The sequence below is a fragment of the Salmo salar genome, chromosome 27 (genome assembly GCF_965601325.2).
Source record: "Salmo salar chromosome 27, fSalSal1, whole genome shotgun sequence".
In the NCBI taxonomy this organism is placed as follows: domain Eukaryota; kingdom Metazoa; phylum Chordata; class Actinopteri; order Salmoniformes; family Salmonidae; genus Salmo; species Salmo salar.
In genome coordinates this window covers 14645219-14667902 of record NC_138317.1, presented here as the reverse complement: position 1 = coordinate 14667902, position 22684 = coordinate 14645219, and the positions used below count along the sequence as shown (strand labels likewise).

At 43.9% G+C, this 22684-nt stretch overlaps 3 protein-coding genes across 4 annotated transcripts; 1 reads left to right on the top strand and 2 right to left on the bottom strand.

Annotated features, from left to right (window-relative positions):
* Positions 1–187: 187 nt before the first annotated feature.
* On the bottom strand, positions 188–1868 carry LOC145850160 (leukotriene B4 receptor 1). Its single transcript, XM_082970057.1, has one exon. The coding sequence runs from the start codon at positions 1429–1431 to the stop codon at positions 544–546; it is 888 nt and encodes a 295-aa protein (XP_082826183.1). The 5' UTR covers positions 1432–1868; the 3' UTR covers positions 188–543.
* Positions 1869–1881: 13 nt separating this feature from the next.
* Positions 1882–9862, bottom strand: LOC106588306 (protein misato homolog 1). The gene is made up of 7 exons (XM_082970058.1): positions 9447–9862; positions 8565–8661; positions 8204–8338; positions 4287–4471; positions 3792–3900; positions 3479–3560; positions 1882–2883 (listed from the first exon to the last, which is right to left on the bottom strand). The coding sequence occupies exons 1-5, from the start codon at positions 9590–9592 to the stop codon at positions 3855–3857; spliced, it is 609 nt and encodes a 202-aa protein (XP_082826184.1). The 5' UTR covers positions 9593–9862; the 3' UTR covers positions 1882–2883; positions 3479–3560; positions 3792–3854.
* A 2192-nt stretch (positions 9863–12054) lies between these two features.
* On the top strand, positions 12055–20644 carry LOC106588307 (transmembrane protein 79). Of its 2 annotated transcripts, XM_014177140.3 has the most exons (5): positions 12056–12253; positions 12781–13645; positions 14363–14557; positions 14794–15022; positions 19173–20644. In XM_014177140.3, exons 2-5 carry the CDS (start codon positions 12964–12966, stop codon positions 19360–19362), a joined length of 1296 nt encoding a protein of 431 aa, XP_014032615.3. In that variant the 5' UTR covers positions 12056–12253; positions 12781–12963; the 3' UTR covers positions 19363–20644. The 2 variants fall into 2 exon arrangements, with proteins under 2 accessions (XP_014032616.3, XP_014032615.3); XM_014177141.3 differs by lacking the exon at positions 14363–14557 and having other exon boundaries at positions 12055–12253.
* Positions 20645–22684: the final 2040 nt, after the last annotated feature.

Sequence of the window (22684 nt, the reverse complement as noted above, 5' to 3'; positions counted from 1 at the left end):
TGAGTCATGTACAACAAACAATGAATCATTTAAATGAACATAAACACGATTAACTAATTTAATGCACACATATTTCTAGTTTGCTAATCAAACACATGCCCTAGTTGATTTTTTTTAGAGTGGGAAATTGGGGCTCCTCTGAACCAAAGCAGAAGTAGCCTACATGTACTGCAAGAGAAACCAAAAATCTAGTTAATGAAAACATTACCAATTTATTTATGCATGAGAAAGCTCACAGAAGCAATATAATTTAGGATTTCACCAATGGCGGTCAAGCTTGAAAGGAGATAGATCACCAAAGGGACTAATCTAGGTTACCCTATGGATACATAGAAAGTAGGCTATACAGACCCAGATTCAGCAACCAAATAATGTGGGTTTTGTTGAGGACAATTAGCAGGGGTGATGGGACTTCTTGCGGTTAGGGGGTTTGGTTATAGGTAGGGTGAGGGTTAGAGTTATGGGTTGGCATGTCAGTCACATCCCTTTAGTCGCACGTGCAGAGGACGACTTCAGATCTTTGTGACCTGCTTCCCGCTTGGGCTACTTCCAGTTCCTCCGCGAGGCGAAGGCGTACAGGAACGGGTCCAGGCAGCTGTTGACAAATGTGAAGCTCCGGACGACACGTGCTGCCGCGCTCCTGTGGCGCAGCAGCACTGCCGACGCCTCTGGCCGGGAAGCCCGCAGCACCATTCCGGCAATGTCCACCATGTTGACGATGTGCACGGGGACCCAGAGGACAAAGAAGGCGACCAGCACACTGGTGACCAGACGCGTCAACCTGGCGCTGTTGAACAGCGCCGTCTGGTTCACCCGCCGGTGGAGGCAGCAGTAGGATGTGACCAGCACAGAGAACGGGACCACAAACCCCAGAAAGGTCTCCAAGATGAGGACCGCTACTCTTTCAGCATCGGATCCACTGTGTCTCCGGCACTTTAGCTCGCCATCACCCACATAGCGAGTGGTCACGGCGGGGGCAGTCAGGGCGCAGGCGAGCCCCCACAGGGCCAGGACCAGCGCCGCCTTCCCCTTGCGCCCCAGCCGGTTCCACATTTGCGGGTATAGCACCTGGAGATAGCGCTGGACACCGAGTAGAGTGACCGTTAGCACGTTCGCGTACAGGCTGAGGTAGAGCAGGAAGGTGGCTAGCTTGCAGGCGGCACTGCCCAGAGTCCAGCCGTGCAGGAGAGTATAAATCCACATGGGCACCGTGGCCAGGCATAAGATGTCGGAGGACGCCAGGTTCAGTATGAGGCACAAGGTAAAGTTGGGGCGTCGGGACGAACCGCGCAGGATGAACACCAGGACAGCTATGTTACCTGGGAGGCCCAACGCACAGCACAACCCCAGGACGATGCTCGAAATCAGGCGGCCCGAATCCGGGGAGGTGTAGTCCAAGCTGGAGGTGTTGGAGGAGTTGAGGTTGTCCATGGTCGGTGAAAGATAATAGATCTAATAGCTATCTGGAATACAGACTTTAGACATCTAATTCTTTGTTTCTCGTTTTTGAAATCCTCGCAAGTTTCTCTTCTCTTGATCTCTTGTCATAGTGATAATATGAAACGCGATAGGAGTTAACTGCTTCTGGCCAGCTTCCTCTGAATGAGCTGTGGGTATGTGGTTAACCGTTAGATACTTTCCATTTTGTCATTCAGCCTATAGCCAACCCGATTCTCACAAATAGACACGACAGAGAAGATAGTTTCAAGCTATAGGCAAAACATCGAACGTAGATGTAAGGGGCCAGCCAAACAGATCTTTCAATATTTTTTCCTCCCCATTAAATTATTCTTAATGTTAAATGATTTTAACTTTTTACAGAAATGGATGCGTAATGGATTTAATCCATCTCGGTGTTGCTGGTGCTTAAAGGAACAGCTTTTTCTTACCTCTCCGTGAATTTATGTCCATACTTCAACGCTGCCTGCTAGTGGCATGGATAGAAAAACTACATTTCAAACATAATTGCACTTTTAATATCCTCCCTGCCACAGATTCTAGCATACATTTACCACGACTGCCATCTTATGTTATCCCAATATGGGAAACTATTGACAACTGGACATTTGTATGATTAACATTTATGTATACACACATTTACATTCTTGTGGTTGATTTTTTTTTAATTATCACTGCATTGTTGGGAAAGTGATCAAAGTAAGAATTTCACTAATGTTTTACACCTGTTGTATCCTGTGCACATGGCGAATAAACTCAGTCACTTCCCCCACAAGTTTCACTCAGTTCTCATATGTAGCCTACCATATTCTCCCTTCATCGACCTTTCCTTATTCTATCACCCTATTTTCTCTCTTATTTCACAAGGATTTAGTTTCACTGTCCGACCATTATCTTTTGTCAATTAAAACCTCAATATTTTATTGTAACAGTTCTCTGTCACCATCTCAAACAGCGAGTCCATTGTCTCCAACCAGAATTCACAATCCTTATCAAGTCTCAGTGAGTCTGTATGATCACTATACAATGTGGACGGGTGGGTCTGTGAACTCCAGTCGCGGTCAATCGAGACCCATCTATTCGGATGGTATGGAGTGTGCAGAATTGTTCTGGGCTAACAATGCAGAAGACAGAAAAGAGAAAATGACTCTTGTGGATGTCAGTGAATCAATCATCGCTGTCAACCATCGTCGTCCTCTTCCGAGGAGGCGCGCATCATGCCTCCGCTATCGTCGCGGTAACAGCGAACCAGGAGGCTGAAAGTCGGCCAGCTCAGGCCCCCGGGAGAGGAAACTGGGGGGCGATGCGGCGAGGGTCCAGGGCGCTGGTACCGTGCTGCAGCTCCAACAGCCACGGGCCCAGGGCTGGAGACGACTGCAGGGAGGTGAGCACCGGGAGAGAGGAGACTGTAGGGGACCGACCGCGCTGTGGAAGAGAGTAAGATAATGTTAGAGGGAAGGACCTGCCAATAATGAGAGATGTTGGATACAAGCATAGGAGGCTGATGTGCTGGAGGGGGCTGAGATCTGGGCACAGTGAGAGAAATAGAACTGACTGACGGGGAGAAAAACATAGGGTTGAATATCCACATACAAATGACTTGTGTAGCCAGATAACATGGTTTTACTATTATACTACTACCAAATGTAAAACACTTGACCCCCAATCCCCCTTCCCTGATACATGTGTAAATATTGTACTATACATTGTGCCTTCCTGTATTATACAAAAAAAATCTTATTTCATTCTACTGAGCCATTTACTTTATGTTCATTTTGTTATATTTTATAATCGTTGTTGCATTGTCGAGAAGGAACCTGCAAGTAAGCGTTCCATTGGAAAGTGTACACCGTGTGTATCCTGCACATACCACTAATGAAAGTTGATAGCAGAAACAGAGGCATGGACCGAGTCAGATAGAGACAGACTTTGATAAGAGCAGACAGATCTGGAGAGTGAGAGACAGGACAAACCACAGTTAGATAAATGGACCAGAAACATCAGGATTAGATATACTCACAGTTGGGGGGAGGGGCCTGACTCTGCAGAAAGCCCTGGGGACCCAGGGACTGGCTGAATAGCTTGATACAAGCTGGACTGAACTGCACAGGGAGAAAGACAAATGGTAAATTGTGATTTTCCTCTTTTAAATCAGCAGGATTGGTTTGGTGTAGCCTATCGAAATACTACAGTAGTGCGTGTTTAATGTGTGCATGTGGCCATGTCTCCAAGCCTGCCTGTATGTGAGTGTGTGACATTGTCCGTGCTAGTGTGTGTGTGTGGTGTTTGAATACATGTGGTATTGTATGGGAGTGTGTATGGTTGACACTCACCAAGGCATAGCAGGGTAGTGGGCATTGATGTAGGAGACTTGCACGTCTTCCCTACAATCAAGGCTATGCAGCAGGGTGGGCGGCTGCATCCCTGCCTGGTCTCAGCTGGCTGGAGATGGGACCGCAACGTTACAGCAACGTTACAGCAACGCACATTAACATCAGCAACGTTTCCACACACCTTCGGAACCATTAAATACATCTGCAACAATGTCAATTCAACCTTTGACTAACGCTGACAAAAATCACTTATCTGATATACATCCGGAGTGGTATTGGCGTTTTGCATCTAAAACTCGAAACCCTATGCGTTGGAACACCCAGATGTACACATCACAGGAGGTTGGTGGCTTAAATGGGGTGAATTATTAGCCATTATTATGAGCCGTCCTCCCCTCAGCAGCCTCCTCTGGTACACATAGGCCTACATGCCCCAGAAATACACTTGCAGTCGACAGAGTAACAGTAACATAACAGCCATGTTCTTTGACTCACCTAACCAGACTATGCAACTCTAAACCCTTGAGGGTCACAGATTGATCGAAGCAGTGGTCGCCGCCCTGCTCGGGGCAAGCCGATAGGGGTAGCCACAGCAACGCGTTTGCGCAGTCACCCAGGGTGTCAGGGAGAGAGCCGCCCTGTGCCATAGGAAAGGGGAGGGCTCCGTATGCAGCCACCACCTGAGAAACACACACACACCTCGGTCATGTTCATTAGGCACCAAACGGAAGAGAACAGACTACAACCCGGATGTCTCACACACACAGTAAACCTGTTAAATGTATAGTAGGCTATGTGGGGAAGACAATGATTATCTTGTGTCCTGGACAATCCCTTCAAAATGTTCTTTGAGGGGGATAACTGAAGTCAACCAGTACTTGTACCTGATTAAACCTTAGTTTTTTATTTGACCAGATTAGTCTCATTGGGATACAGTATTTTCTGACATACAGTAGAGACCTGGTCAAAGAAAGCACCCAGCGCGGACCTTTCTCCCGTGCATCTGCAAACTCCCACACGGGGGCGCTGTTGTACCTCAGCCGGTAGGGCACAGTGAGGGAGTCCAGGGCCAAAGCCAGCACAGAGCTGGAGTGGTACCAGAGTGACGGATGGAGGAGACAGAAACACACACACACACACACACACACACACACATTTCTGGGGTTGTCGGACATCTTAGGGGTGGCATACAAAACAAAACAAAAATCCTCGCAAGCAACAATGGGAGAGAGCGATGTCAATCATTTGCACTACAGCTCAATCAAGACTATATACACACACACTACATGACCAAAAGTATGTGCACACCTACTCGTCAAACATCTCATTCCAAAATCATTGGCATTAATATGGAGTTTTTCTATCCTTTGCAGCTATAACAGCCTCCACTCTTCTGGGAAGGCATTCCACTAGATATTGGAACACTGCTGCTGGGACTTGCTTCCATTCAGCCACAGGAGCATTATTGACGTTAGGCACGAATGTTGGGCTATTAGGCCTGGCGCACAATCGGCGTTCCAATTCATCCGAAAGGTGTTCGATAGGGTTGAGGTCAGTGTTCTGTGCAGGCCAATAAAGTTCTTCCACACCGATCTCGATAAACCATTTCTGTATGGACCTCGCTTTGTGCACGGGGGCATTGTCATGCTTCGCCAAACTGTTGGCACAAAGTTGGAAGCACAGAATCCTCTAGAATGTCATTGTATGCTGTAGCGTTAAGATTTCCCTTCACTAAGGGGCTAGCCCGAACCATGAATAACAACCCCCGGCCGTTATTCCTCCTCCACCAAACTTTACAGTTGGCGCTATGAATTGGGGCAGGTAGCGTTCTCCCGGCATCCGTCAAACTCAGATTAGTCCGTCGGACTTCCAGATGGTGAAGTGTGATTCATCACGCCATAGAAGGCATTTCCACTGTTCTAGAGTCCAGTGGTGGCGAGCTTTACACCACTCCAGCTGACGCTTGGCAATGCGCATTGTAATCTTAGGCCATTTCATACGGCTCCCGACAAACAGTTATTGTGCTGACGTTGCTTCCAGAGGCAGTTTGGAACTCAGTAGTGTGTTGAGACGATTCGTACGCACTTCAGCACTCGGCAGTCCCATTCTGTGAGCTTGTGTGGCCTACCACTTTGCGGCTGAGCCGTTATTGCTCCTAGACATTTCCACTTCACAATAACAGAACTTACAGTTGACAGGGGCAGCTCTAGCAGGGCAGAAATTCAACAAACTGACTTGTTGTAAAGGTGGTATCCCATGATGGGGCCACATTGAAAGTCACTGAGCTCTTCAGTAAGGCCATTCTACTGCCAACGTTTGTCTATGGAAATGGCATGGCTGTGTGCTCGATTTTATACACCTGTCAGCAACGGGTGTGGCTGAAATAGCCGAATCCACTAATTTAAAGTGGTGTCCACATACCTTTGTATATACAGTGTATTTCATAGACAGAATTAATAAATGACTACTAAAATAAAGGAATAGACAGATGATTACTCCTGAGGTGCTGACCTGTTGCACCCTCTACAACCACTGTGATTATTATTATTTGCCCCTGCTAGTCATCTATGAACGTTTGAACATCTTGGCCATGTTCTGTTATAATCTCCACCCGGCACAGCCAGCAGAGGACTGGCCACCCCTCATAGCCTGGTTCGTCTCTAGGTTCCTTCCTAGGTTCTGGCCTTTCTAGGGAGTTTTTCCTAGCCACCGTTCTTCTACACCTGCATTACTTGCCGTTTGGGGTTTTAGGCTGGGTTTCTGTACAGCACTTTGTGACATCAGCTGATGTAAGAAGGGCTTTATAAATACATTTGATTTATGATAGAAAGAAAGAGAGTGGTGTCTGTCTGAATCATGCCGTAGTTGAGGTGGGGGAAGGAGGGGGGTTGGGCGGCCCGTCTGCCCAGCCCACCTTTCAGGGTTAAAGGACAGAAGAAGGAGCTGTTATTGGCCACGTGGACCATGCCAACAGGTGGTAGAGCTCCTTCCTCAGGGTCCGAGGAAAGCTACACAATATCATAGCACTATACGAACGCTTTGGCAGCTGTACTTATTCACAACACCACACAATAGTTGTGCATAAAACCCAATTACTCTATGAGAGACGGGCTATACTCGGCCTTGTCCCGGGATGGTATGTTGGTGGTTGGAGATATCCCTCCAGTGGTGTGGAGGCTGTGCTTTGGCAAAGTGGGTGGGGTTATATCCTACCTGTTTGGCCCTGTCCGGGGGTTTCATCGGATGGGGCCACAGTGTCTCCTGACCCCTCCTGTCTCAGCCTCCAGTATTTATGCTGCAGTAGTTTATGTTTCGGGGGGCTAGGGTCAGTCTGTCACATCTGGAGTATTTCTCTTGTCTTTTCCGGTGTCCTGTGTGAATTTAAATATGCTCTCTCTAATTCTCTCTCTCTTTCTTTCTTTCTTTCTTTCTCTCTCTCGGAGGACCTGAGCCCTAGGACCATGCCTCAGGACTACCTGGCTTGATGACTCCTTGCTGTCCCCAGTTCACCTGGCCGTGCTGCTGCTCCAGTTCCAACTGTTCTGCCTGCAGCTATGGAACCCTGACCTGTTCACCGGACGTGCTACCTGTCCCAGACCTGTTGTCCCAGACCTGCTGGAAACCTGACCTATTCACCGGACGTGCTACCTGTCCCAGACCTGCTGTTTTCAACTCTCTAGAGACAGCAGGAGCGGTAGAGATACTCTCAAAGATCGGCTATGAAAAAGCCAACTGACACTTACTCTTGTGTTACTGACTTGTTGCACCCTCGACAACTACTATGATTATTATTATTTGACAACGCTGGTCATTTATGAACATTTGAACATCTAGGCCATGTGCTGTTATAATCTCCACCCGGCACAGCCAGAAGAGGACTGGCCACCCCTCATAGCCTGGTTCCTCTCTAGGTTTCTTCCTAGGTTTTGGCCTTTCTAGGGAGTTTTTCCTAGCCACCGTGCTTCTACACCTGCATTGCTTGCTGTTTGGGGTTTTAGGCTGGGTTTCTGTACAGCACTTTGAGATATCAGCTGATGTAAGAAGGGCTATATAAATACATTTGATTTGATTATAGTCATTAAATCAGTAGCAAATTGTGAAATAAAAACAAGACAACCGCAGATCTCAGCTGAGCTCTATGAATGACATTTCTATCTGCAAGCTTACGGAGAATAAGACCAATGGCATTACATGGCAAACACCTGGGTCATGTTCATTAGGCACCAAACGGAAGAAAACTGATTGAAACAGGAAGGGATTACCTGGACTTGGCCAATAAGAAATGCTCATTTTCCGTTGCAAAGCGTTTTTCATTGTGCGCCCTGATGAACATGACCCTGTTGAAAAAAAACTGCGCTAACTGAGGAACTGCCTGAAAACACACTGCAAACAACCTCCCTCTTGTCACTCACTGTGTCTGGGTGACTAACAGGTGCAAGTCCCCAGCTCAGGATGCCCCATCCCCCATAGGAGTCCTGCAGCATCTCAGTGACCTTTGAACCCAGGCCTGAGAAGCCATCGGCCAGGTCACACAGCACCTGGAACCCCTGGGAGGGAGAGGGATGGCAGAAGGAAGGGAGAAAGGAGAGATGACAAACTGATGAAAATCAGTCATTCAAGGAGTGATTGTACCAAATGGGGCCTTTGTAAAGAACAAAGTATATTTGGATGGATATGGATCTTTTTAGATATTCCAGTCTTGTACTTTTCCAGAACGAGGGTTGGTGATAACCCGTAATGGAGAGTCATGGTAGAGGATCACCAGTCAGTTACCTCTATGAAGAAGTGTAGTCTGTCCTCAAGATCCTCCAGCACTGAGCCCTGAAGCAGAGTCTCCCCCTGGCCAAACGCTTCCAGATTGTGGGCCTCCCTAGAGACAAAATGCCAAAAGGAAGTTATTTTCCAAAGAATTCCAAGTTAGTTCTGCTGTGGTATATGGGAAATGCACTCTGTGTGGACATCATTGGACAGGAAAAGGCGCAACGCTCGCTTACCAATACATCGTTTTATTAGACTAGTTTAAAAGACTAAAAGACCTTCTTCAGAATAATCACAAAGGGAATGGACAAGTTCATATAGGGCATGGGGAAGACAATTAGGGAGAAAACTCTTCAGCTGGTGGTGCTAATGGGAGACAGTGTGGTAGACCATACAGGTTGGTACTCAGGCTGTGGTCAATGTTGCTACCTAGTGCGTAACTCCAACATAAAATAAGCCGCACAGGCAGCGAATCACATAGATCACATTGCAAGAATTACAATTGATGGTACTGTAGATTTTTATGTCTCGACCCGGTCTTGGGACTTTTCATACGTTTGGTGTACTGGCATTGAGTACAATTGCCACACTTGTTGTTGCCGGGGGAATATGCAGGAGGCTGGTCTTTTTTGCGCCTTGGCTGATGTCTGATTGGACAACACTGTCTAATGTTTTTAGCTCTACGGTAGGCGGAAAACGTACTCTGTGTAAAATAATCGGAGTCGACCCAGCCACATAATATGACTGTATGTACCCTAAGAAAGGCACTGAGAATAATGTAGCTTGTGTGACTTTCTTAATAATATTTCAAGTCCATTATCTGTTCTCCACCTCGTCAACTATTTGGGTGTGCGTCTTTGGCTCTTACTATTTTTGGCTGTTACTATTTGCGCTTACCCATCGTGGTTGTACTCGTGGATGACAGAGATTGTGTGAGGGTGCAGGTGGATCCTCAAGAAGTCCGACCATACCCTCACATTGCTCTCCAGCCGGTAGCCCTTCTGAGCGCGCTCCAAGCGGCTGTTCACCGTCTCCATGACCATACTAAAACATCAAGGTCCCTGCATAATAAACAAACCTTCACTGCCACCGCCCTCACAGCAGTTATATAGCTATCTCTACCAAAACTTCTAGCTCTTTTTTCTCTCTCTCCTTCTTGTGTTAGCTAGATACATGGATTGTAATCTACACTGAACAAAAATATAAACACAACATGTAAAGTGTTGGTCCCATGTTTCATGAGCTGAAATAAAATATCCCAGAGATTTTCCATATGCACAAATTTGTTTACATCCCTGTTAGTGAGCATTTCGCCTTTGGCAAGATAATCCATCCACCTGGCAGGTGTGGCATATCAAGAAGCTGATTAAACAGCCTGATCATTACACAGGTGCACCTTGTGCTGGGGGTCAAAAGGCCACTCTAAAATGTGTAGTTTTGTCACACAACACAATGCCACAGATGTCTCAAGTTTTTAGGGAGTGTGCAATTGGCATGTTGACTGCAGGAATGTCCACCAGAGCTGTTGCCAGAGAATGTAATGTTCATTTCTCTACCATAGTCATTTTAGAAAATTTGGCAGGACATCCAACTGGCCTCACAACCACAGACCACGTGTATGGTGTCCTGTCGACAAGCGGTTTGCTGATGTCAACGTTGTGAACAGAGTGAACATGTTAGCGATTTGGTTATGGTATGGGCAGACATAAACTATAGACAACAAACACAATTGCATTTTATCAATGACAATTTGAATGCACAAAAATACCGTAACGAGATCCTAAGGCCCATTTCTTTTGTAAAGGTATCTGTGACCAACAGATGCATATCTGTATGCCCAGTCATGTGGCATCACTAGAATAGTGAATAAATTTTTTTTCAACTGACTGATTTCCTCATATGAACTATAACTCAGTAAAATCTATGAAATTGTTGCATTTAATATTTTTGTTAAGTATAGTTATGTCTTGCTCTTGCGTTAGCTGGCTGCCAATGTTTGTTGCAGTAAACTGTGGGCCACACCCTCTCCTCTCTCACATTCGCTGCACCTCTCATCCTCTTCTCCGTATTGTTAGCCTGGCTATTTCAGCTGGAATGTACGATAGCTAGCCACAACTATTGACATCGCTAGCTAGCGCTAACCACGCACTGCACTTGTGATTAGCTAAAATAGTAGCTAGCTAGCTTGCAAATAAAATCATCAATTTCCAGAATTGCCATAGAACACATGCAGATGGGTATCAACCTGTAAATTCCACCAATGTGTGCAGACGAAGTTAGAATAGTGCCCGAGTTGACTTCTCTACACAGGCTACCCATCCTGAGGTCTATGAGGTAAATAAGCAATAAGGCCCGTGGAGGTGTGGTATATGGCTAATATACCACGGCTAAGGGCTGTTCTTATGCACGACTCTTAGGCGTGGTATATTGGCCATATATCACAAACCCCCGAGGAGCCTTATTGCTATTATAAACTGGTTACCAACGTAATTAGAGCAGTAAAACGAAATGTTTTGTCATACTCGTGGTATACAGTCTGATATACCACGGCTGTTAGCCAATCAGCATTCAGGGCTTGAACCACCCAGTTTCTAATCAAAAATATATCACAAATGCATACATCTGTTAATTTTAGAAGATTTCTTAGAATATGGAATATGATGCTCCATCATGACAAGCAAACATGACAACAGATTTATAGATCACTGTAACAGGTGCAAGTTTCAGGAGCCCACCCTTGATGAAGGCAATAGCATCTACTATTGGCTAATAAGAAGTACATGAACAAATATGATTCGCTCTTTGAAACGTTTTTCAAAATAGTGTCTATTTTGTCATTGTGTGCTGAATTATATTGTTTTATACACATATGTATATGTTTTATTATTCTGTTTTTATTGTAATGTATACAGGGCTCTCTTGTAAAATAGATGTTTAATCTCAATGTGACTCCCTGTCTAAATAAAGGTTAAATAAAAATAGAATTGTTCTGTTTCGCCGTGGAGGCAAACGTGCAGCACTTTACCAGGTAACTCAGTCATGAACAAATTCTTATTTTCAATGACGGCCTAGGAACAGTGGGTTAACTGCCTTTTTCAGGGGCAGAACAACAGATTTTTACCTTGTCAGCTCGGGGGATTCGATCTTGCAACTTTTCGGTTAGTAGTCCAACGCTCTAACCACTAGCCTACCTGCCGCCACAGTATGGATTACAGGAGCGCAGTGGGACAGTCTCCTCCTTGTAGAGTAGACTGTCGATAGACTGGTGACTAGCGGTATAGTAATAAACCTACCTTCGATTTATGAAAATCTATGTTTGAATAGTGTAATTATTATTAATGCATGTTGAGAGCATGTATTTAATATGTATTTAGACAATGAAATAGGCAGTGCTATAATACAATTATGGGTAGCCTATACAGCCTAATTATGAGAGGCATCGCCATTGTTTAAAAATAACAAAATCATTTAAAAAAATGTGCACTGTGGCCTACTACAAAACGAAACGTCATCGTGGGTGGAGTTATCACATGATATGAGCAACCACAAAAACTTTCCTGCAATGATTTACCTTGCCGCACCTGTCAAACAACCCAACCTTACTTGAGTTTCACATTACGACAAAAGTCTGAAAAACACTTCCTGGGCCAATTCCAGTTTTTACTATTTTAATCTTATGGAGCAACATGCAGCCTAGACGTCGGGTAAGTCAGTTTAACTACGACTAACTAAGTACATCAGTTCAAAGTTCCTTATGTCATGGATTTAATGGCACTGGATAGGTAGGTTAAGGTCCAGTATCTGGAGACCAGAGACCCACAAAAACGTTTTTGCGATATGGACATAGTGCGGAAACGGAGAACGCAATGTTGTCGCAAAATCAGATACTCTAAACCAGACCCAGAAAACAAGTTTGTGACATTGCTTCATTTTAAAGTAATCTGTTTCCGTACTACGCCTATATTAAAGTAAGAATATGTTTTTTCCTTATTAAACAACTGCATCTCATTGGTAGTCTACTACTAGTAGTAGAATATAAATCAGTATGTCTTGTGCGTGCAGTGGGCATTAGAACGTTGATAAATCGCACTCCGTAGAGGAAGGTACACTTCATCCATTTAGAGATTCAAAATCAAAGTTCAATGTTCACTGATGACTCTCAGCTCATTAACTTATCAAATGGATTGTTTACTGTGTGCCTGCAAACCATTGTTTCACTCTTCCCTTTCAGGTGAATCAATAGGACTTGGCTTTATAAGAATGAGGTTTGGCACCAAGTTGTTATATGGAATATAATTGTAAATGTTGAATAGTCACTTTGAATAGTCACTTTGCAGAAAGACACACTGGCCAATAGTTGCACACACAGCCTAGACAGGAATATCATACGGACAGAGACGGGTGAGAAACAGTGATGTCCGTGCACCTGACTTTAAATCCAGATGAAGACAGAGCCGGAGGGCCTTCTAAAACCAGTGGGTCTACTGCTGCAGGACCTCAAACACCTGGAGCGGAACAGGGCCTAGAGCACAGGAGGATGGATGAAGAGAAGGGGGAAGAGGATGAGAAGCAAGAGGCGAAAAAGGCAACCAGCTCAGCTGCCTTGGAGCCTAGCACTTTGCTGTGGCTGGGAGACAGAGAGGGAGAGAAAGGAGGTGTAGCGTCTGAGAGTGAGGGAGCTGAAGGGGATGAGGAGAGGGAGGAGGAGGTAGAGAGGAGAGGAGGGAGCACAGAGCTTCTGGAGGGACAGGAGAGCCAGCCAGAGAGTGAGCGAAAGGCAAAATGGAGAGAGAGCATGCCAGAGGGAGAGCGATGGAGAGATGATGTGGATGCAGTCCAAGGCGAGGAAAGGGATGGTTCGCTTGCAGATGATGAGGAAGAGGGGGAGGAAGGACCAGTGCCAGAGAAGGTTGCGCAGGTCTTCACTCCGACAGTGATAGTGCGTCCATCTAGCAAACGGGAGGCGTTCCCACTCGAAAATAGCAAATATGGGGAGATGGATACTGAGAAGAGACCTTTCTTAGAGCCCCAGACACCAACAGCCCCACCAGTATACTACTACCCACAGTGGACAGAGGAGCCGGACAACTACACACGTATGTACCAGTGCCGGACCAATACCATTAATACTAATTGGGGTCAGTTCCATTTAAGTTCTTATCCGTTTAGGGATTGATGTGCATTCCTATGAAGAAAAAAAAAACATTGTCATTATGTAAAGTTTTTAATAAACAGTATATCAACACAAGTGGATTCTAAAAAATGTAGGTTACATTATCATTTTATTTGATCTTTTCCCCTCTGATTAGACATGTTTTAGCGCTAATGACACCCCAATGGTGTAACCAGCTTCCCCCTGAAGCTAGGACAACAGAGTTCCTGCCCATCTCCCGAAAACATCTGAAACCCTAACTCTTCAAAGAGTATCTAAAATAATCCCACAGCACCCCCCCCCCCCCCCCCCCTCCTCACTCCTGATAGCTACTTTATTGTGGGAAAATGTACTTACTGTGATATGTGGTTGTCCCACCTAGCTATCTTAAGATGAAAGTCGCTCTGGATAAGAGTGTCAGCTTAGTGAATAAAACGTAAAAATGAATTTCTTTCCTGTTGTGAGAAATTGGTATGAAAATTGTCATGTAAAATATGAGGCAGCATAGTAAGAAGTCTACATATATTTCCTATCGTCATCGACCAAAGAAATGGCTGTTTTATTTTTTTATTAATACTTCTCAAGTTATTGTATTTTAAAAACACAATTTTCCCCAGGTTTGGCTGTAGTTTTATTGAACCCAGATTCCTCTGTTATTTAGATATGTGTGGTGGTAGTTGTGGGGATGTTCTGAAACTTGGCCTGGGCATTGGTGCTGCAGCTGTTCTCTTCCCTCTACTTGTATGGGGCGGCTATGCACTTTTGCCCTTTGATGCCCCACCCCTGGACAGCGCCCCTCTCAGGCTGGTGTACACACTGCGCTGCTCCTTCTTTGCTGTCATACCCATTATGCTAGGTAAGACTGTGGACTATTAGGGTTGGGCTGTGATATGTTATCACCTATTAGAGATTATTGAATAGACTAGATGTGTTACTTCATTGCTCTTGGCAATGTTAATGTTTTTATTGCTTTTTTTGGTACTCTCCCAATCTTCCTCTACCTCGGTCCTCCCCCCCTGCACTGTCTTCCTCTTCCCTCCACCTATCTCTTCTCCTCCCCCCCCATCTTTCCCCTCCCACCCCCTCTCCCAGGTGTGCTGGTGCAGGGGTTGGCGCGGCTGCGCTACGGCGCCCTGACACCCCTCTACGAGGCCAAGGTGGGGGAGGAGAGCCGGGAGGTGGCAGTCCACCGGCACTACGTGGGCGACTCGCTCTCCCTCTTCCTACTCTACTTCCTGCAGCTGGCCGTCATGGCCACCTACATCAGCCAGGACCTGCTCAAGTTGGTGCCCCTGCTCACCATCGTCTTTGCCTTCGGCAGGTGAGTGCCTGTCTGCCTGTGTGTGTGTGTTCACTACTCAGTCTCAGTGGTAGCAGTGCATTCTGCGTTGTATGTTTATTTGTGTGAATGAATGAATGAAAATGTTATTTTTCGTGTCAAATCGCCAATTGTCAACCCATCCCTTACAGGATTAATTGACACAAACAAACACTACAATAATTCGCTGTGGTAATTGAATGATAATTATTCTGGTTATGTGCATTCACTCTGCAGTTAGCAGAGATGTAGCCGATGTGGAATCACTAGATAGTTTTGAGATTGGGCGTGCGTATGCAGTGCAGTCAGCCTAAAATGCAGCCATTGTTCCCCTTTTTTCAACAAGGGACATGGCTTTTGTGGAGGGATAGGTAACGCTGCTTCGTGGGTGCGGAATGGGTTGTGTTGTGCATAGGAATGCACCAATATGACATTTTTGGCCGATACCGATATGTTCCTTGTCAAAAAAGATGATACAGGTAACATATTTTTTTTAATTGGCGGCCTTTTAAGCATTCTAGTACTATTAAATATCTGAAACACACACACACACACACACACACACACACACACACACACACACACACACACACACACACACTGACCAAAAAGTTATTTTGTTGGCATTTACGTATTTCCCCATTACCAGTAAAACATAATCAAAACCTATTTCTTACACTTGCTGTGCTGTTTCATGCTCTGCTGAATCTCAACCAGGATTTCATCATACATGTCAAGTAGTGTCGTTTCAGCTCTGTCTGTCCGTGACCTCTCTTCCTCGATGCGCACTGTCACTGTGTCCGTTTCCATCTTGTCCAGCTGTGTCTAACATTTCACGTAAACCCTGTTTCTTGTCTGCATCGAATTAGCGGTCCTTGTACCTAGCATCGAGCATGGTGGCGACACAGTAGAGGCTCAGAGAGAATGCCACCGAATCGCTTGTTCACAGCCTCTAGTAGAGTACTTTTCCAAGTTAACCCCACGGTCTGTGTTGAGCAGGCGTTTCGATGCCATGACAGGGTATCACGTCTGCTGCAGATGCATATATGGCAATGGTCTATTTGCATATAAGGATACTGCAGCTCTGATTGTTTATGCCGCTTGTCAATGCAATAGAATCCTACTCCGACGCATTCTGCCTACAATAAAATCTCTAGTTAAGTTCTTTGTTTCAGTATGTTGCATTGAAAGTGGCTAATATTCTGTTGATTAGATCACAATTACCACAGTAAAGGGAAAGGCTGTTAGTGTTAACAGGGAAAACTCTAGAACAGTGGTCACCAAATTTTTCTGAGTCAAAATGCAAGCTGAGATCTACCGCTCATATAATCTTTACACATGACTTAAAAAATGTACGCCTATGCAACATTAACCAATTAAAAAGACTACTGAAGCAATGAGTTGCCCTGCCAATGCATTGTTGTACGGGCCATTTAAAAAAACAAATCTATTTCAAAATTTGAGGTAGGCTATATGATAACACCTGTAATAGATCTGTAGTTGTATTACTTGTGAGGCACGACCAAATAATTAGCTTTTTATTTGTATTTTACTGGGCTGGTTGTGCCTACATCTGATGGTCAGCGGAGGGAGAGAGCAGCAGACTGAGGGTCCGCCTGTCAACGTCCCTCTGCTCTCCCTTTCCTCCCCTGACACTGAACAAAAAGGGACACAGTCTTCCAGCTGATGGCAACTCCAGTCGCACTGCATCATTTCTGCCTCATGCACAAATTCATGTTGCTCCTATGAGCAGAGAAAGTGAAATATTCCTCAATACTAAAAATGACCAAAGCCGCTAATAATAATAACAACGCAAGCCTATAGATAAACTTTCCTACTCATTCTTTACGGCTACAGTGCTTGTTGGAGCACTGAGTGGAAATGGGAAGAATGTGCATTTTATGGCTTATAAAAGTGTTGACAGTGCTAAGTAAGAACTTAAACATGAACTCACTCATAAAAACAGCAGCTCTTTGCTGTATTTGTTGTATTTGTATTTGTCTAGTCATGGTTTTAAGTGTTGAAATCTCACAGTATCAAGTTTGCTGTATCTTTCTTTTATGTCTGCTACGTTACTGCAGACACTGTAATCTGAGCCATCCGATTGGCCAGCGGTAGGCCTATAGTGCACTTGATTTGCTCTCCGGGCCTGCCGGGAAGGCAGAGTTTGTACCTTCAGACACATGAAATGGTACAAAATGGCAACAGTTGTCTACCCGGCACGCAGGGCAGCTGAATTGGGTGCACCTACCGGCAACAGCCTGAGACAAAAAAAAAAGCTTTATCGTTGTTTTTTTGCATAAATGTTTGACTAGGAATGCCTTGGATCGACCGGTAGGTGACCACTGCTCTAGAGTGAAGTTCAATCTCGTGCTTCTTTCTGTGGACTAATATTTATTCTGTGTGCCAGTCCCAGAGGGAACATTGCTTATCACCAATCCATACTTTCACCCAACATTGTTATCCTTATCTTTTCTAACCTAATAATGTTTGTAAACACTTACAGTACCAGTCAAAGTTTGGACACACCTACTTATTCCAGTTTTTTTTTTTTTTTTTTTTTTTTTTTACAATTTTATACATTGTAGAATAATAGTGAAGACATCAAAACGATTAAATTACACATGGAATCATGTAGTAACCAAAAAAGCGTTAAACAAATCAAAATATATTTTATATGAGATTCTTCAAAGTAGCCACCCTTTGCCTTGACAGCTTTGCACACTCTTGGCATTATCTCAACCAGCTTCATGAGGTAGTCACCTGGAATGCATTTCAATTAACAGGTGTGCCTTGTTAATTTGTGGACTTTCTTTCCTTCTTAATGCGTTTGAGCCAATCAGTTGTGTTGTGACAAGATAGGGGTGGTATACAGAAGATAGTCCTATTTGTTAAAAGACCAAGTCCATATTGGGGCAAAAACAGCTCAAATAAGCAAAGAGAAACAACAGTCCATCATTACTTGAAGACAATGAAGGTCAGTCAATCCTGAAAATTCAAGAACTTTGAAAGTTTATTCAAGTGCAGTCGCAAAAACCATCAAGCGCAATGATGAAACTGGCTCTCATGAGGACTGCCACAGGAAAGGAAGACCCCAGAGTTACCTCTGCTGCAGAGGATAAGTTAATTAGTTAATTGCACCTCAGATTGCAGCCCAAATAAATGCTTCACAGAGTTGAAGTAACAGACACATCTCAACATCAACTGTTCAGAGGAGACGGTGTGAATCAGGCCATCATTATCGAATTTCTGCAAAGAAACACTACTAAAGGACACCAATAAGAAGAAGAGACTTGCTTAGGCAAAGAAACATGAGCAATGGACATTAGACCGGTGGAACTCTGTCCTTTGGTTTGATGAGTCCAAATTTGAGACGCGGAGCAGGTGAACGGATGATCTCCGCAAATGTAGTTCCCACCGTGAAGCATGGAGGTGTGACGGTGTGGGGGTGTTTTGCTGGTGACACCCTGATTTTATTTAGAATTCAAGGCACACTTAACCAGCATGGTTACCACAACATTCTGTAGTAATACGCCTTCCCATTTGGTTTGTGCCTAGTGGGACTATCATTCGTTTTTAACAGGACAATGATCCAAAACACACCTCCAGGCTGTGTAAGGGCTATTTGACCAAGGAGAGTGATAGAGTGCGCACGGCCTGGCCTCCACAATCACCCGACCTCAACCCAATTGGGATGAGTTGGACCGCAGAGGGAAGGAAAAGCAGCCAACAAGTGCTCAGCATATGTGGGAACTCCTTCAAGACCGTTGGAAAAGCATTCCTCATGAAGTTGGTTGAGAGAATGCCAAGAGTGTGCAAAGCTGTCAAGGCAAAGGGTGGCTACTTAGAATCTCAAACATACAATATTTTTGATTTAACACTTTTGGTTACTACATGATTCCATATGTGTTATTTCATAGTTTTGATGTCTTCACTATTCTACAATGTAGAAAATAGTAAAAATAAAGAAATCCTTGAATGAGTAGGTGTGTCCAAACCTTTAACTGGTACTGTACGTGTTTACATACGTTCTGTATTTTATCTCCATGGACCATGCAAAACAAACTCACCCAATGTCACTTCTTCTATAGGCTGATCTACTGGGTTTGTGTGGCCCAATTGTCTGATCTTGTTGTGATCTCTCACCCTACAGGCTGATCTACTGGGTTTGTGTGACCCTAGGCAGCAGTGTGAGGGGGTTAGGCTTCGGCCTCTCCTTCCTGCCCATACTGGTCATGTTGGGTGCCAACCTCTACTTTGTGTGCTCGTCACTCAGTGAAGGGGCTGTCTTTGATGTGGCCCCGCCCACCACCCCACCTCCCAGGCAGAGTTGGTGGGGCTAGGAGGAAGAGGAGTAGATCCACCCAATTCTGAAGATTAAATGGACCCCCAGTCCCTAGACACTTAGACCTGAAAGGATTAGATATTACCATGTAACTTATACCTACAGTATCATATGTACACTTTGCCTTCTGATAGACCAGAGGCACGTTCCTTAGGCAAATGTTGTGCAACCTTGCAGATTGAAATGTATTCCTTACTCTACATACCGAGATGCAAGTCTGTTCTCAACAATATAACACACAAGTTCCCCAGTGTTTTGCCCTACTGAATAATTTGAGTGAAGAGTTAGAAAATTGTTGGCACCCACTCATTGTCATGGTGTTTGTTTTGGAAGGAGACAGGGAGAATAATCAAGTTCCTCGGCTTGGATTTCATGTCCTTCATCTGGAACATATTGGATCACATTGAACAATGGTTTAGGGAGAGCTGGACAACACATTAAGATGAGGTGAGGCTAGTAACAGTTAGCCACCCCAATGAAGTTGCCTGTAGTTGAAGGATTGTGATATGTCTTATGCCATACATAAGCCAAAGAGGAATGGACCATCCATAAAATAAGACATGTAAGGCCTGGGTTGTGTTCATTAGGCACAAAACGTAAAACTTTTTAAAAAATGTAGCAAAGGAAAATTAGCGTTTAAAAAAATAATTATTGGACAAGCCCAGGTTGTTCTTCCCCAGTTGTCTGTCTGTTTTCCTCTGTTTGTTGCCTAAACCACAACTTTGTGCAGTACATCCTTACTAACTAGAATTGTGTTTTATTCTAATCTCATGGCTTTGGTGAAGGATGGTCCAGAGCCTCACTGGAATGTTTCATAATGAGCTATGACGACATGACTAGTCAGCACTATACAGTACATCCTGATGGGGGTGGTCTTCCCCAAGTTATTAAAATGTATGAAGACTTAAGTGCCAACATTGAAGTATAAACCTAGTGCAGAGTTGACTTTTTTTGAATGCGTAAAACATAAAATCAATGTGGATATTTTATTATTTCTTCAACTGTGCAATGTTTACATTTATTTCATTTCTACAATAGTACAGCATTTACTACTCCCACAATGAATGGGAATGAAGAATATGTTGATAATTGATAGCTATTTAAGAATGTGTTATGTTCATTATGTCTGTACAGTACCATAACCAATGCACATACTTTGTCCTGTTTGTATATGGCAGACTGCTCATAATTGTTGTATTTCTTTTGGACATTATCTTTCAATGTTTACACTCTCTTAATGGAACGATGTGATTCAGATAATAAAGCAGCTACTAATCTTGCATTTTGTCATGACATCATGAAGCCAAAGGATGAGACAAGGATTGACAGTAACTAGTTCAAAAGCACTGGTGTGTATTCATGGATACCAAGGAATTGGCCAAGAAAAACATACGTTATTTTGTATCTTTAGTCTCAGTGTTTCCTACATTCAGCCTCTTGCAAATTGAAGGAAATGTATCTCACTGGAGAAAGCGTCCGAACAAAACAGCACCCCTCTCTCAGTATGTGTAGCATATGATGCCGTCTGGTCAAAAAGAGTATGTGACATTGTTGCAGCCCATAGCATTGAATGCAAGGGAAGTCAACAAACCCTTGATAAAAGTATCAAATAATAGCCAATCAGTGTTGAGCTAAACTGAGTGAGCTCAGCTGTGAATGGTCCTTGCACGCCAAAAAAAAAAGTGTTAAGGGAAGCCAGTTTGGATTTGGCTTCAGACAAATCACATCAGAAACCAAATGTCATTGACAGAAGTAAAACTTGAATTGTTGCATCTCGTTGTCCTCCGATGGCTAGCTAGCTAAAATTGGCCCTTTCCTGAATTAGCCATGGATGGAGATAAGGATTTGGACTTGTGGTTTTACTTAATTCTCAATACTGGCCAATGATTTTAGTGTTTCTGATCCAACCATAAATTAATACATTGTGCCCCTGGCCTGAGAGGATGGAAGTTCAACATTTTTATTTATTTAACCTTTAAGATAGTTAAGAACAAATTCTTATTTACAAGACGTCCTACCAAAAGGCAAAAGCCCTCCTGCAGGGATGGGGGCTGGGATAAAAGAAAATATATAAACTACCGTTCAAAAGTTTGGGGTCACTTAGAAATGTCCTTGTTTTTGAAAGAAATGCAACTTTTGTGTACATCAAATTGATCAGAAATACAGTGTAGACATTAATGTTGTAAATGACTATTGTAGCTGGAAACGGCTGATTTAAAAAAAATATATATATGATAATCTACATAGGCATAGATGCCAATTATCAACAACCATCACTCCTGTGTTCCAATGGCATGTTGTGTTAGCTAATCCAAGTTTATCATTTTAAAATGCTAAATGATCATTAGAAAACCCTTTTGCAAATATGTTAGCACAGCTGAAAACTGTTGTTCTGATTTAAAGAAGCAATAAAACTGGCCGCCTTTAGACTAGTTAAATATCTGGAGCATCAGCATTTGTGGGTTCGATTACAGGCTCAAAATGGCCAGAAACAAAGGCCTTTCTTCTGAAACTCGTCAGTCTATTCTTGTTCTGAATAATTAAGGCTATTCCATGCGAGAAATTGCCAAGAAACTGAAGATCTCGTACAACGGTGTCTACTACTCCCTTCACAGATCAGCGCAAACTGTCTCTAAGCAGAATAGAAAGAGGAGTGGAAGGCACCGGTGTACAACTGAGCAAGAGGACAAGTACATTAGTGTCTAGTTTGAGAAACAGACACCTCACAAGTCCTCAACTGGCAGCTTCATTAAATAGTACCCGCAAAGCACCGGTCTCAACGTCAACAGTGAAGAGGCGACTCCGGGATGCTGGCCTTCTAGGCAGAGTTGCAAAGAAAAAAACATACCTCAGACTGGCCAATAAAATCAAAGATTAAGATGGGCAAAATAACACAGACACTGGACAGAGGAACTCTGCCTAGAAGGCCATCATCCTGGAGTCGCCTCTTCACTGTTGACATTGAGACTGGTGTTTTGCGGTCATTTTCGCTTAAAATGACATACCCAAATCTAACTGCCTATAGCTCAGGCCCTGAAGCAAGGATATGCATATTTGAAAGGAAACACTTTGAAGTTTGTGGAAATGTGAAAGAAATGTAGGTGAATAACACAATAGATCTGGTAAAAGATAATACAAAGACAAAAACAACCGTTCTTTTGTATTTTTTGTACCATCATCTTTGAAATGCAAGAGAAAGGCCATAATGTATTATTTTGGCCACTAGATGGAAGCAGTGCATTTTCAAAGTTTTAGACTGATCCAATGAACCATTGCATTTCTGTTCAAAATGTTATATCACCAAGACTGCCCAAATGTGC

Bases quoted from the DNA above. Each gene is read 5' to 3' on its own strand.
- LOC106588307 (XM_014177140.3), top strand. From the start codon at position 12,964: ATGTCCGTGCACCTGACTTTAAATCCAGATGAAGACAGAGCCGGAGGG. The intron at 13,646-14,362 runs GTATGTACCAGT...TCTGTTATTTAG, and splicing joins GGAGCCGGACAACTACACAC to ATATGTGTGGTGGTAGTTGT. The intron at 14,558-14,793 runs GTAAGACTGTGG...CCCCTCTCCCAG, and splicing joins TGTCATACCCATTATGCTAG to GTGTGCTGGTGCAGGGGTTG.
- LOC106588306 (XM_082970058.1), bottom strand. From the start codon at position 9,592: ATGGTCATGGAGACGGTGAACAGCCGCTTGGAGCGCGCTCAGAAGGGC. The intron at 8,662-9,446 runs GTAAGCGCAAAT...TTTTGTCTCTAG, and splicing joins CACGAGTACAACCACGATGG to GGAGGCCCACAATCTGGAAG. The intron at 8,339-8,564 runs GTAACTGACTGG...TCTCCCTCCCAG, and splicing joins GACTACACTTCTTCATAGAG to GGGTTCCAGGTGCTGTGTGA.
- LOC145850160 (XM_082970057.1), bottom strand. From the start codon at position 1,431: ATGGACAACCTCAACTCCTCCAACACCTCCAGCTTGGACTACACCTCC.